This window comes from Notechis scutatus, chromosome 1 (genome assembly GCF_049901735.1).
Source record: "Notechis scutatus isolate UNSWTSFEM ecotype Mainland chromosome 1, rNotScu1.2, whole genome shotgun sequence".
Taxonomy (NCBI): domain Eukaryota; kingdom Metazoa; phylum Chordata; class Lepidosauria; order Squamata; family Elapidae; genus Notechis; species Notechis scutatus.
Genome location: NC_142009.1, coordinates 65345796 through 65361448, shown reverse-complemented (window position 1 = coordinate 65361448; position 15653 = coordinate 65345796). Strand labels below are relative to the sequence as shown.

At 35.4% G+C, this 15653-nt stretch overlaps 1 protein-coding gene across 2 annotated transcripts in view; it reads left to right on the top strand.

The window, feature by feature from the left end:
- Positions 1 to 15653, top strand: part of LTBP1 (latent transforming growth factor beta binding protein 1) — a 214393-nt gene that overhangs the window by 66528 nt on the left and 132212 nt on the right. For both annotated transcript variants that reach the window (XM_026680806.2, XM_026680798.2), the window contains exon 4: positions 1452 to 1627. In XM_026680806.2, the coding sequence (XP_026536591.2) occupies positions 1452 to 1627 (176 nt within the window). The remainder of the gene's footprint in view (positions 1 to 1451; positions 1628 to 15653) is intronic.

The window sequence follows — 15653 nt, the reverse complement described above, 5'->3', positions numbered from 1 at the left end:
GGAGTGTTAAGTTTTCAGGACCCATTGATTGTGTTTGGCCACTGTTGGATCCCATATATTGACTTTAAAATGCCCTTTGGTGTTAAGAGCAAGTTTTAAACCTTTGTCTATTCATATACATAGCTGAAACTTTGAACTGATGATAAAAGGCTGATTATTGAAATGTGTGGTTTTCTTGTTACAAGTTTTATGTATGTCAAAATGTTGCTATCAATTCCAAGTTAATAACTCCTGTAAATGTAAGCAACTTATACAAAAAATGGTGAACCTTTGTGAAACCAATAGGCCTAAATGGCTAGGCTATAGCTTTCACAAGAGAAAAAAATATAATGGCATTAAGCCAGCAATCATCATTACTATGTATGAATGGAACCAATATATAAATATAAATGTTTAATGTGTGATCAAGATGATGATGATGATGATTTGTTCAGTTTGTCATAGCCTTCTACTCCAAAAAACTCTAAAAGATTAATGATATCAATAAGGAAAAGAAAGCTTCTAAATTGTTTGGGAGCAATTAGGAGGCTTTATACTTACAGCATCTTTTGATTTTCAGTAGAACCCCTAGAACCATCAGCTGGAGAAAGATGGGGGGGAAGCGCGCGCGTGAAAATTAAAATATGAAAAATCAGGAAAAAAAATCACAAATTTATTTGAATGCTACAACTGAAAAACACTCACAATCCTTTTACATTAAATAAATGTACCCCTAGCTTTCCAAGCTTTCTTCATTTTAGTAATATACTTTTTAGGAGGAAGAAGTAGCAATTTCATTGTGGTTTTTATTACAGTGTCAAAGGCAAAAATTCTTGCTAACCTCATGCAATTAAATAAAGATCTAAAAGAAGTAAATCTACTTCTTCGTATTCTTGTTTTATTATATGTTCTTGGCTGCTGATTTAAATGGTGGGTAGACTACTGATATGTTGCAGGCTTTTGTCCATACCAAGAATTGAATGTTACTTATTCTTTATAATCTCTGAAAATCAAAGATGCTGCATTAGAAAAAATGTTCAGTTAATTAAGTATTTGAATCTCTTTCAGAATCCAGTGTAATTGTATTAAAGATTGGATTTATTCCAGTAGCATATGGGACTTATCTTTTTTTCCCCTTTTCTCCTCCTTTTTCCCCATTGCTCTTCTAAGCTTAGGGCTGAAGTACATACTTACGTTTTGCACCCTGGTGAACTGCAAGCTTTAAGTCTTCCACAATCATTGGAAAGATGGGCACTTACTAGGGTTCAATTGTAAGAAGGAAGGGTTGGGGTTTTCTTGTATGTTTGCAACTATCACATAGCAAGTTTGCTTAGCTTATTTTTTTTAACATCAAGATTTAAATATGTTGCTATAGTCTTAGAAATTATTTGTTGTTTATGTTATTAATTTCATTTCTGACCAATGAAATGTTTTCCTATCAATTTCTCTATTTTTCTTATTTCTTCAAACAGAATTATTCCTCTTTCATCCCAGAGTTTGATGATGAATGTGCATCATGGCCAAACACATGAATATGTTATCAAGCCTAAGTACTATCCGTCAAAGAAAGTGCTCTCAGGCGAACAGTCCACAGAGAGTTCTTTACCTCTAAGAATGAGCCAGGATCAGCTTGCAACATCATATCAGAGTAAGTATGGCTGAAATGCTGCAGTGAAATAAACAAACAAAAGTTAAAAGGAAGGTATGTTATTATAATAAGTGAAAATCGGTAGTAAACGACTTCTGTATTGTTGCCAAAATCACTACATGGACATATCTGGGAATTCACTAATGGTTGAGTTCAGCTTGAAAGAGACATTAATTTGGAATACAACATGCAAAGGTTTTATTTGTCTTCCAGAAAAACAAGAGCTGGTGTGATGGATTAAGACAGGGAAGGTTCAGATTCCAGTTCATCTTTAGCCATGGTAATTCACTGGGCAACTGGATCAGTTGTTCTCTCTTGCAGTTTTAGCCAACTTCGTGAGATTTTTGTGGGGAAAGAATGAAAGGATTGATTGTGCACAAAATAAATAATTGTGGAATTCTCCTGGATGTCATGAAAAAAGTGGGCTGAATGTATATGTGAAAACCTCAGTTTGCAATACCAGATGGCCCTGTGTAAAAAACTGAATAGCATGGAAGATCAGATGGAGCCCTGTGGAATCCCTAAAGCATAACTTCAGAACCACCCTTCAGAATTATTAAGACTTAATCCAATTTTATGATTAGGATTGTCATTGGTTTCTTGATATTACAAGAACGGATTGATTCAAAACTATATACCGGAAATACTGAATAACTAACTAGGACATACAAAACTTTTGCTAGACCAATACTCAAATACAGCTCATCAGTTTGGAATCCGCACTGTATATCGGACATTAATACAATCGAGCAAGTCCAGAAGTATTTCATGAGAAGAGTACTACACTCCTCTGCTTGCAACAGAATACCCTGTATCACCAGGCTTGAAATTTTGGGCTTGGACAATCTTGAACTACGCCGCCTATGGTTGGACTTAAGCGTAGTACAAAAAATTATCTGCTACAATGTCCTACCAGTCAATGACTACTTCAGCTTCAACCACAACAATACAAGAGCACACAACAGATACAAACTCAATATAGATACAAACTCAATATAAACTTGATTGCAGAAAGTACAACTTCAGCAACAGAGTGGTCAGTGCCTGGAATGCACTACCTGACTCTGTTGTTACATCCTCTAACCCCCACTCCTTTAACCTCAAACTATCCACTATTGACCTCACCCCATTCCTAAGAGGCATAAGTGCACAATTGTGCCTACAGTTCCTGTCCTATTGTCCCCATTTATTTGTACCTATTTCCTGTATTCTTACTCATGTTTATACTTATACCTATTATTTTGTAAGCGATTGACCAATCAAATCAAATCAATAAATAAATTTGTGCATAGTCCTGTATCAGAATATTGTGATGCTCTGGGATCAGATGACGTCTTCAGGATTCTTCCACAGGTACAAGGACTTTAGAATCTTTGATAGCAAAATGCTGTCTATTAATTTTGTGATATAGATAAGTTTTAAAAATAATAACAATGGATTTGAATTGAATAACAGCAGATCAACCCCTTTTCAGCAATCTATGGAACTTCAAGAACAGAAGCTCAGTCACAACAAAAATCATTTTCTCCTCAAAACCACTCTGATAGATAGAGGAACTTCTAGAGCTGGTTTTGATTACTTTGATCCAAGTAGTAGTAGGAAAATACCTTGTACTGTGCTTTCATGTTGGCCTAGATCAGACAGGAAACACAACCAGATGAGGTATTTCTACTTTATTGTGAGGCTGCATTAACAGAATCTTGCAAGTCTGAAATTAAAAATCACACTGTCTCATTTAGAATCTGATAACTTATTTCTGGTCCTTTTTGAGCCCTTTTCTCTGCCCATGGTGCAGCTTCAAGATAGTTCTTATCTGACCATTCCCTAGGCAACATCCCTCCCTCTCCATCCTTTCCCTGTCTCCAAAGGGCATGTCCACATACCACTGACATGTCAGTAGTAAGCACTTCTACTGTTGGCAATATACCATTGCATTTAGCATTTTATTAAAATGTATTACAATACTGGCCACTTAGCTTTTTTAAAAGAAAGCAACTTCAGTGATTAACTGTAGTTGAGCTGGATGCTAAAATAAAATATGTGCAGCGGAAGTTACTTGCTGATAGTGATAAAAGCTTCACTATCTTGTATATTGCAGGATATGGATTGCTTAATATTAAATATTACGAACAAGAGGTTTTATGTTTCAGTTTTTTTCTCCATTAGAAGCTCTTACTAAACCTAAGGTTTTTGTTGTCATGTTAATGACTACTGTGTGATCTATCATCTTTATTTTTATATGTTTTATAAAACATTTGATCTATAGCAGTTTTTCCCAACCTCCAGAATTCCTATCCAATAGGTTTCCAAACTTCACCAGGAGAGCTCAAGAAATGGATAACAAATGTCATCTAAATGACCAGTTTCTTTCATTTAGCAATCCTTTTTAGGGAATGTTCCTTTAAACATGTTATTTCTTGCTTATATATTTGCATATAAAAGATTGGCTTGCCTACTTCCACATTTTCCAGTTTTGATGCCTCTTTTTTCTTTAAAAAAATTGTTTTTAGAAAGCATGCTCTATTCACAAGCATGTGCTGCTCAAAGCCTGTACATGGTGACAATGAAAACTTGTAATAAGAAGAAATTAAGAGGTCACTTTTTTAACAAATAAGGCAGTCAATGAGGATATGCGTCACTTAAGATATTTTTAAATGTTGAAGGGGGAATTATGACTCCTTTCTTACAAGCAGCCAACAGCTGCGATAGTGTTGGCAAGTCCTAGGAGGCCCTCATGGAATATTTCCTCCTTAATTCAGGAATGGAAACCATTGAGCTCTCCAGATATTCTAAGCCAAGGGTCTCCAAACTTGGCAACTTTCAAATTTGTGGACTTCAATTCCCAGAATTCCTCAGCCAGCCTCTTCTAAGCTATAGTTCCCTGGAGCTGTATCCAACAGAGTTAACAAAGGGGTTCTATAAATTGTGGTTCAACAACTTTACCAGCCCTGTGTTTAATGTGATGAAGTAAACCCTAGCACCAGAAATAATTATATATATACAAAAGGTTACACAAAATGATGATATGTTGCTTTCAAGGAAGGTTTTACTGAGGTTGATAATGGAAATAGATGAACCGGGACCAGTTGGTTCAGTAGCGGCCTAGGTATCTGTAGAATACGGGTGTCAAACTTGATTGCATCATGTGATGTTCTGCGACATATCGTGACTTTTTTGCCTTGTGGAGCTGGGGTGGATATAGCCTGTGTGTGAGGCATCTGGCCCGCAGGCCGCCAGTTTGACACCCTTGGTAGAGCTTGTGTTTGATACAGGAAGCAGAATATTTCTATTGCTTTCACCTGGCTTGTGTCCTTGTTTCAGACTGCTTCACATGTATTTTAACAAGAAATCTTATCATCATCTGATTTTTATATTAGAAAAGAGAGAAAACTAAGACTGACCACATGCTTGTTTACATGTGTGATACCTGAATTAGGAACTTTTTGATTGAAAGCCAATTTAAATTCATGTTGCTGTATATTCTTCTAGATCCAGAGTTTAATTAATAGCTCTCAATTTGAATTCAGTTTTCTCAGTTTCAAGAAGGAATTACTTGTATGAGAATTTAAGAAAAAACAAAGTTCTGGCACTCTGGAACTAAGAATGCTAAGATCAACATTTACAAAGACCACCCTAGAATGTTCTTTCCAACAGCATGATTGTGCCAGAAGTCCATATCTGAAATTTTTGGGGCCTGCCGTTAAATAGCCTAAAATTTCTACCTGTCTTTTTATTTTCTCAACTAAACAGTTGGGCAAAAAATGTTACCCAGGCACATCTCCATCTTTCAATAGGCTGAAATGATGTGATTGCTTACTTTACTAGGTAGAATCTGAGGTCACACTTTTGATCCTTTACAATGAGAATTGGTAGTTGGGGCCATGTTAGTAATTATTAGAGGAAACAACAGGTGAAATTAAAAGTGCATAGTTTGCACAATAGGCAGTAAATATAGATTGAGAGTGCACACTGGAAGATATGCTTAAAATAAATATGGAACAGCTGTCTGAATTATGGCCCATTGTTGATGTTGTGCACTGAAAATAAGTTATGGGCTCCATAGAGGAATAATCAAATATGTGATCATCTAATTCAAGACCATAGAGTAGCTGAGAACTTTTAACCCAGGATTCTTGTGAACTAATCTTTTCATCTTTGCAAGCATTCTTAATATATGGGTTTGAGTTTTTTTAGTTCCTAAAGCCCTGGAAAATGTAGAGGTCAATCTACCAGGGATTTATTTCTCAAGATAAGATTTAGTCAGACTCCATTTTTTTCTATATATCAAAACAAAGGATCAAGAAAGATATATTGTTTAGGGATTGATTTATTACAGTATGTCTTCCATAATACATGCTGAATATAGATTCTCAAAATTAAAAAAACATACTTAGCATTTTCATACTGTCTACGTTATTTTGAGAATAAAGTTTAACTATATAGTACATTGGAACTAAAAACTTGTATTTAAGCCATCAACTTGTTCTACATGTATTTTTGGACCTTACAAAAGTTCCATGATTTATAACATACATCAGCATAGAACACTTTTTAAAAAGAATATGGAACATGTTGAATGTACAGTCTGACTTTAAAATCTGAATCTAAAGATTTGTCTAACATCATAGATCCTTAGACAGACAGACACGCTGAACTATTGTAGAGAGAGATGTAAAAATTCAAGATATCTCAGAAGATATACTTACAAGAACCTCTGGCACTAGAAGATGCAGTTAGATCAGTCATTACCAAGTCAGAGGCCTTTCATGGACAATGTTAAAGATAGTATTCTTCTTTAAACTATGCTTCTCCTTCATCTCTTGCTTCTTGAATAATCTGAAGAAAGAAGATTATTTATTTATTTATTTATTTACATTATTTATTTTAAACAAACATATATGGCTGTCCAACTCACAAACAGTGATTCTGGATGCTTACAGGGTTAGATTCACGTGATATATTTTAATATTGTATGATTTGGTCGATGCCCTTCGGTATATCTAGCCCAAGTCTTTACCTAGCTATTGCTCTTGGAGAAAATGGAAGCTGACAACTTCTCTTTGAAAAGTGATTATTGACAGTCTTACCCTACATATTTCATGGAATGGACACAGTTGTTCAGTGTATTTTTTTTTTTTTTAGAATTAGGAATACAAACAACCAAGAGAAATATGATTTTCCTTATACAGCTTTCTAATATCAATTTATGATAGCATTGTAACAAATCCTTGATGTCATGAACATTTTTTCCCCACATTTTTTCACCAAATAGACTATGTTTCATTGAGTGCCTATCGCCTTCTAGTGGTACAGTACTGCATATTTTTTAAAATCCATGAGCTAGTTTGGTCTAGTGCAGTGTTGGCGAACCTTTTTGGCACTGAGTGCCAAAATGGGAGTGCGCATGTGTGCGTGGGGGAGTGCCAGAAACCAGAAGAGCAGCTCCCCAGTTCATGCACACAGGAGCATTGGAAACTGGAAGAGCAGCTTCCGGTTTCCGGCACTTCCGTGTGTGCAAAGACCAGCTGGCCAGCGCGCATGCGCACACCAGAACCCAGAAGAGCAATGGGCGATGGCTGGTGTGCCCGGAGAGATGGCTCTGCATGGCATTTCTGTCACGCATGTCATAGGTTTGCCATCACAGGTCTAGTAGTTTTAAGGCTAGAAACCAAGAGAGTGAGTTCTAATCCTGCCTTGGGCACGAAAACCAGATGGGTAATTTTGAACCATTTGCTCACTCTCAATCCAACCCACCAATCCAACTCAGGATTGTTGTGGTAGGGAAAATAGAAGGAGGAGGTTAGCAGAGATGGCCAAATTGACCGCTTTGATCAAAGGTCAAAAAATACAAATTCTTTTGTTTCTACTTGGAAACCACTTCTGGACTTTGTGTTTGAAGTAGAAAAAAATGAAACTTTGGTTTTGAGTTTTATTTGATTAATAGGTTTGTTATTATAGAAATGGCTAGTTTACATTATTGTGTAAAAGTGAAAAGTTGAGGTTTGTTGCCATTATCTTATTCTACTGCACCAATGGGAGTTGGAAATCCCTTCCTTTCCCCCTGTTTCCCTACTATTGTCTTTTGTATTTTAGAATTATATATTATAAACAAACAAACAAACAAACACCAATCCCACATCAGCATCACATAGAGTAAAACTAGTTGGGGAGAAACCCTGTTTCTACATGTTTAATCTAGTCAGTTACTAACCAACTAAGAGCTTCTTTCTGGTTGTTCTAACAGCAGATATACTTCAATTATGTAATTGTATGCAATTCTTGGCATGCTATACCCATTTTCTCATAGATCATCCTGGTATCCCATATGCTGTCACACCAGGAGATTATAAGCAAGATTTCATGACATCACTGGAAACTTGTCTATTGGCTGGGTTGATAGCTGGAGGTATAGTTTGGCAACTGGAGCTGGTCAGTAATTGGGGACTATTCTCTATTGTAGTGAGTTCTCTAACACAAAGATTTCCTTTTTAGCAGCTTTCTCTTCAGTTCATTTTTTTGGAAGTCTAGTTTAACCGTGTGCATGACTCAGTATGTTCTGTATTAAATTTAACTATTTTCAGATGTTCCTTTATCACACTATCCACTCTCCCTTCTCTCCAGTAACTGAGTCAGGCAGGATTAGGGAACAGGGCCATTGGTTTTCCTTTCCCATCTTAATTGTGACTGCAGATAATTTGATCCAAAGCCTCAGTTGTCTGGTTTTCATCTACTTTCATTTCAACATCACCAGTTCTTTATATAAACTGCTTTGAGCACAAGGGTTTGCTCCTCTCCAGGTAGGTAGGTCTATTATCTGATCAGGAAGACCAACAGCAGTCATTCAAAGCATCAATATTCTTTTGTCCATTGTTTGCATCAGGTGACATCTTAAACCAAGTCAATTATAATTATATGCATTTAATCTATTTGACAGTTTCTAGGAGATGAAGAGGGTGTCAATCTGTGTAGTGCAACAAAAAGAATTGTATGACATTTGAAAACAAATGTATTGTGGCAGAAAATGCATGTGTTGAGATAGCATCATTCTGAACATTAGGACAAAGCATTTATAATGAGCATTGTGATTTTATTGTAGACCTAGAATCAAGACTATGCCTTATAGCAGTGGTGGCTAACCCTTTTGAATTTCTGTGCTGAAAATTGTGTGCACATGTGCACGCGGGCCAGCACCCAGAAGGCAATGTGTGTGCGACCCCCACCCGCTGCACATGCACGCATGACTCCCTCGCCACCCCTTACCTGCACTGGGCGCTTCCCAGCTGATTTTTGGTCTGTTTGAGGCCTTTTTCAGCCTCCTTTCGAAGGAAGCCTCTGCAGCCTTTGGAGGCCGAAAAATGGGCCCGTTTTGTCACTTCTGGTATTTCCGGAAATGCTGGTAGTGATGAAACGGGCCTATTTTTCGACCTCCAAAGGCTGCAGTGACTTCCCTCGAGCCTCTGGGAGGGCGAAAAAGGCCTTAAACAAGCCAAAAATCAGCTGGGAGGCACGTACATATCCAGTGCAGGTAAGTTTGGCTGGGGCCCGCAGAAATGACTTTGTGTGCCACCTGTGGCACGTGTGCCATAGGTTCACCATCATGGTCTTATAGGATACTTGCAGTTTATGTTTACATCATTAGGTCAGAACCGAGATAAAAACAAACATTAAATACAATAAAAATATGGATATATGAACTACAGATAGTCCTCAACTTACAACAATTTGTTTAGTGACAGTTCAAAGTTACAGTGGCACTGAAAAAAGTAACTTATGACCATTTTTCACACAACTATTGCAGATCATGGTCACATGATCAAAATTCAAATTCTTGGCAACTGGCTTGTATTTATGACAGTTGCAGTGTCCTGGGGTCATGTGATCAACTTTTGTGACCATCTGACAAGCAAAGCCAATGGGGAAGCCAATCATATTACTAACTTAACAACTGTAGCAATTCACTTAACAACTGTGACAAGAAAAGTTGTAAAATGGGGGCAAACTCACTTAACAAAGTTTTCACTTAGCAACATAAATTCTGGGCTCAATTGTGGTTGTAAGTCAAGAACTACCTGTAATAATACAGTACATAAATACAGCATAAGAACCCAGAATAGCTCCTAAATCATGAAGTAGTTCTTCCTCAAAAGTTGCTACCTTATTGTAGTAGCCACTGAAAGAAACAGTCACTAATGGAATGACCCTTGAAGTGTTTATTTTTTAAAGATATCTGGCATAAAATAAAATGGATTTGCTTAGTATAGGTGTTAGTAATTTTTGGCAGGCTTCACAGCAGTATAAAATTTCAAAGCACAGTAATGTGTTCCATAGATTTGACTTCTTGTTTGCTGTATATATCAACCGTCAAAGTGGGGGAATTCCAGCATATCATCCCTCCAGATTTGTGAATGAAATGTGTCTGGTTTTAGTAAAGGCAACTGACATAAGAGGCTGATTGAAAAGAACTGTCTTCAATGTTGGTAGTACTACTACTAATTGTACCTCTCCTGATAGAGAAAAGCAGACAACAGCCAAACATAATTAGCTCTTTGGCTTATAGAAAAGCTCCAGGACAACTGTGGCAGGAATATGAAGTAATTAGGGCTTTTCTAAAGATGTATCTTCTCAGCAAGAGCTTCAGGTCAAGCCTCCATGCCAGGCCTTCTGCAGGACAAGCCAAACATGGATTGTTTGCATTTGATTTATGTGAATTCTGTCACTGTAGCTTAGGGTTTGTGTTTGATTCGGCTTATGGCTAAGCAAACCAGAACTTAGCACAATATATACAGCCAACACACTACTCCAAAACTAGACTGAAGCTAATTGAAGTTTAAATCAAGAATCTGTTCTCCAGATGTTGCTGAACTTCCAGCATCCCTTACTCTTAATTGTGTTGCCTGGATTACTTTAAGTTGTAATTCAGTAATATCTGGAAGGCCGTGTGTTGCTTACCACTGATTTAAGTAGTTTTAAAGAGAATTTGAGGAGAAAAAAGGCAAGAGAAATATCATAAGTTATATTATTTTATAAAGATGTATATTTTGTCATGGTTGGGATGCCTTCTTTGATCTTAAGTGTTTTACCAAGTTCTCAACATGCGGCTTCTACATTAGCAGAATGGTAATTAAAGAGCCTTTAAAAATGGTAGCTGCTTTAATATTATATTGCATAAGGATTTCACTGATGGAGTAAATGGGTGACTTGAATCCCAAATGATTATATATAATGAATTATAACAACTATCCAGATATGTTGGCCTATTACTTTCAGAATTCCCTACCAGTATGGCCATTAACCATGCTGCTGGGAATTGTAGTCTTTCACACTTCATAGATACCTTCTGCTGTAATAAATATGTAACAACACTTTAATTGTTTATGAAGTATAATTTCAGTTTAATTGGATTGATGGTTTTTTTAAACAAATTTTGCTTCTCCATTAATCTGTTGGGCTATTTAGTTGGGTCAAATAATTTTTTATGCTACTATTTCTTATTTTATTGAGAAAATTGATTTTATTAGTTGCAAATAGAAATATGGCTTCTTAAAAATAAGGCTAGTTTTAAGAAGGAGCTGTTTTGATCCTCAGCAAATCTGTATGGAAAATGTTTTCTTTCATAAGCACATTTAAAGTCATAATAAGTTCAGGTTCAAAGTTTTACCTCAAATCACCTCTTTTCCTCTCTGTTTTTGTTTTAGTAAATCCATCTTTTTCAGCAAAAGCTGAAATGGCTTGACAAGAAATAATGTGATTATTGTTCCTTGCTGACATGTGTTAAGCGTGTCATGCAGCAGCAACAATCCAAAACAGCGTTCCTAGTGAGAGGCTTATTCTAGAAAGACTTGATGGTTGAAAAAATATGAAGAAATCATAATTAGTTAAAAATTAAAGCCTCGGTCTGTGTAGGATATTTCTACATATATTGATATGGATTCAGAACACAAATTAGTTAGCTCTTATGATAACTATACACAAAACAGAAGGTAGAACTTTAATTAGAATACTGACTAGGCTTTCTTGAAATTGTCATCTTGTCACATTTGAAGAAACTGCGACAGATGATAGCTTTCCTTGTACACCTGGTTCTTGAAGGAGAAAGGTAGATCAAATTCTTCACACTATGGAATGTAGGTACTGCCTCATAATCTGGCTGGAAAACTGAGTCATATACCTTAGTGGCATTATGAATCAAAAACTATAGGATATCATGTTGAAAAATGAATTTCTCAAAAATAAAGGATGATAAAAACTAGGCATACTTTTTCTTAATATGTTAGTTTTGCTTTTTTAAAAACATAACAATGTCCCCACATTTTTCCGACTTGCGTTTTTAGGATAATTGACAATACCTATGTGTCATATTCCCATGAATGTAGAGTATGTATTGTCAAAATGTCTCTTTTTCCTTTTGCATCTTGTAACACACCTTATATTTAATTCATGATTTTTTTCTCCCATCACACAAAAGATGTGAGATATCTTTATGACATCCTTTAAATTGTTATATCAATTGTCAAAATGGGAATTGTCTAAAACAAAAATAGCATTCTAGACAAAACATTCATGTTATTAACACAAATTCTCCCCAACAATGACAAGCTATATTGTCTCCCATCTTAACGCATCTTTTAAACTCATTCCATGTTTTACTGTAATTATTTTGAAATAACATACAATTTATATTTGTCAAATGAATACCCAAGTATTTCACCTTTTTCTCAATCTCAAAAGTGTTATATTCATCAAAATCTATTTCATTTCTTATTTTCATATTTTTATCATCTGTTTATTAGACTTTAAATTAGCTAATACATCAAATTCCTTTAGTTTTCCCATTAATAATTCAAGCCCCTTTTAGAGATTTTCTAAAACCAGGACTAAATCATCTGCAAAAGCTCTTAACTTCTACATTCCTTTTTTAATTTTTACTCCCACCATCTTTTTATCCTCTCCTATGTCTCTATTCAGAATTTCAAACACTGAAATAAATAAAAGAGACAGTAGGTAGCCCTTTCTTGTTCCTTTCTGTATCTCAAAGATTAACAATAATTAGTGCTTTCTGTAAAGTACAGATCAACTTTACCCATTTTTATAAAATTGCCTCCAAAATTCAGATCTTCCAAAACTTTTAATAGAAAAATCCAATTCAGATTATCAAAAGCTTTCTCTACATCTAAAAATATGCAGCTTGCTTTTTCATTGTGTAGAAACACAATTTCATTCAAATATTCTAGAATGTCCAACACAGTTCTGACATCACTTTTTAAATGTCTTTTTAAGAAAAAACCCACACTGCAGAAATACATTCTGTAACAATGTTTCATTTCATCTCCATCTAGAACAGGGTGTCCAACCTTGGCAACTTTAAGACTTGTGGACTTCAACTCCCAGAGTTCCTCAGCCAGCTGGCTGAGGAACTCTGGGAGTTGAAGTCCACAAGTCTTAAAGTTGCCAAGGTTGGACACCCCTGATCTAGAAGAAGTAGATTTTCTTTTATAAACTAAAATCACAAGGATATGACCAGGAAAAATCTTTGATATAATCTATAGTTTAGAGATCTTATTGGTCAGTTTTTGAAATCCAAATCATATCTCTTCTTGGGAAGGGTACACGTCTTTCTGAAAAGTTGGTATATTCTCCAGAATTCCAATTTTTCTATAGATTGTTCATCAGATTAAAAAAAAACTTTGTTCATAAAAAAGACTCAGTAATATCTCCATGAGTTTTTGTCCAGTTAAAAAGTAAAAAAAAATCACTTTGTCCTCATTTGGGGCATAAATTCCCAGTACTATAGTCTTAGCCCCATGAAATTCAGCTTCCACCCCAACAAATCTATTGAGATAACTGTCTTAATCCTCCATAGAATTTATTAAGGAACCATCTGAAATCCGTTCTGAGACACTTTTAACAAACTAAAGAACAAAATTTGTGTCATTCATATCAGTATTTTAAAGTGTTCAGTAAAATATTTAGTCTACATTTGTGAACTGAGATTGATTTGTTTTGACAGAATTGCTTGGAGTAGGCCAGCTTACTATATGAACTCTATTCTTGCTTTTTGTAGCTTATTAGTTTGATGTCCCTTTTAAGACTATTACATTTAGAAAACATAATATTTACTAACTGCGCATGCAAGTTTTTTCTTGAACAAAATATTGAGTGTGTAATGGCTGGCTAATTCTGAGTCATAGTATAAACTGATTATGTGCAATGACTTCAACTGGATTCTAATCTATATTTTGAACTCAAACCATCTCGGTTGCCTTGAGGAATAATTGATATAGGGAAACAAACCAGGGTGAAGATTGAATGCATCTCAGTTATTTTTACTGGATCTCTTAATAGCTCTGAACATCATCACATTTAATGCATTTTGGAAAAATCTTCTGGATAAGGAATTCAAGTCACTCTCTATGGATTTACTTCTTTCAACAAGTCTGTTATAGAAAATAATGTTGTGGGTTTCTACTTTAACCCCATGTTAGTTAGGCTGCAAAAACTTTCAGTACGTTTCCATGGGAGAGTTAGAAATAGATAGATAGATAGATAGATAGATAGATAGATAGATAGATAGATAGATAGATAGATAGATGGATGGATGGATGGATGGATGGATGGATGGATGGATGGATGGATGGATGGATGGATGGATGGATGGATAGATAGATAGATAGATGGATAGGCAGGCAGGCAGGCAGGCAGGCAGGCAGGCAGGCAGGCAGGAAGATAATCAAATGTTAAGCCAAAAATATGATGAAAATATGTTATATGTGGATAGCAATATATAAAGGTAAGAGTGTGCAGTATTTAATAGTATGTATGACTAACAAAAAGAAGCTTTAAAAAAACTGATATGGAAAAATGCTGTGGAGGAATTTTCTTGGACAGTTATGTGAGTGGAAAAGTTGTTCTCAAAGGAAAAAAGGTATAGTTGTATTTTGGCAATATCACATTTTTTTTGGATGACTCTTCCCAGCAAGCTAATTTGGATATGACAATTAGATAAGTTATATGGACCCATGTTAGGAAATAAGTAATTTCCTCTTGAGTGTGGAGTATCAGCCGTTTAAAAGGTAGAAAATATAGTGAAAGGTTTTAATATCACTAAAACATTCATGTCCAAATAAACTTTCTGTTGTATCTTGTAGCAATATGGGATTGGGTAGGCTATTTATCTGTTGCTCATTAAGTAATATTAGACTGCTAGTATCACAATATAAATGGATTTTAGATGAAAAGAAATATCATGTTAAAACACTGCATGATTGGGATGGAAGCACTTTTTTTAAGTAGACTTATTTTTTTGTTATATCTATGTAAAAAAAATTCCTTTAATCATTTAAATACATTTATTCTTTTAAATAGTTGGCAGTAACTCTGTAACTTTAGTGTTTGCATTTCTTGCCCAGTACTGTGCTGCTTTGTCTGCAATTTTGTATTAATTCAGGCACAATAAAGTCTTCTTTAGACAATAGATTTCCTTTGACTTCGGTATAAAAATTTCTCCAGAGTTTGGTGGCAGTAGGATCATATTCCAAGTGGAAGAGGATGCAGATTATTTTCAAAGTTAAGACTCTTGCACAATATAGCAATGGTATGAAAATGTTTTTTAAGGTTCATTCAGTTCATAAGAGAACTAAAACAAAACCGCAATTGCTCACATTAAAGTTGAAGGAAATCTAATAGGAGTCATCTCTAGAAGGAATAACATTGTTATAAATAAAAAGATCTATAAACTTAGCTTATAGAATGCCTTTACCTTATATAATCTTAGCTAGATATGGATTAAAGCTGTCATAATAATCTGATCAGACAACTCTTGCCAGATCCCCATTTTCTCCAATTATTTTGCACTATAGCATTAATGGCAAAACTATGATGGTGACATGCCATGGTGTTTTTGAGTGACACTTCAGCATTCACCAATACCCAACAACTACCTTCAAAAGCATGCCCCATTCTCACCCTGACAATATTGTTGGGAGTGGTCTTGGTGATTTCTAGAGTGGGCTATTGTTTACTGTTAGCT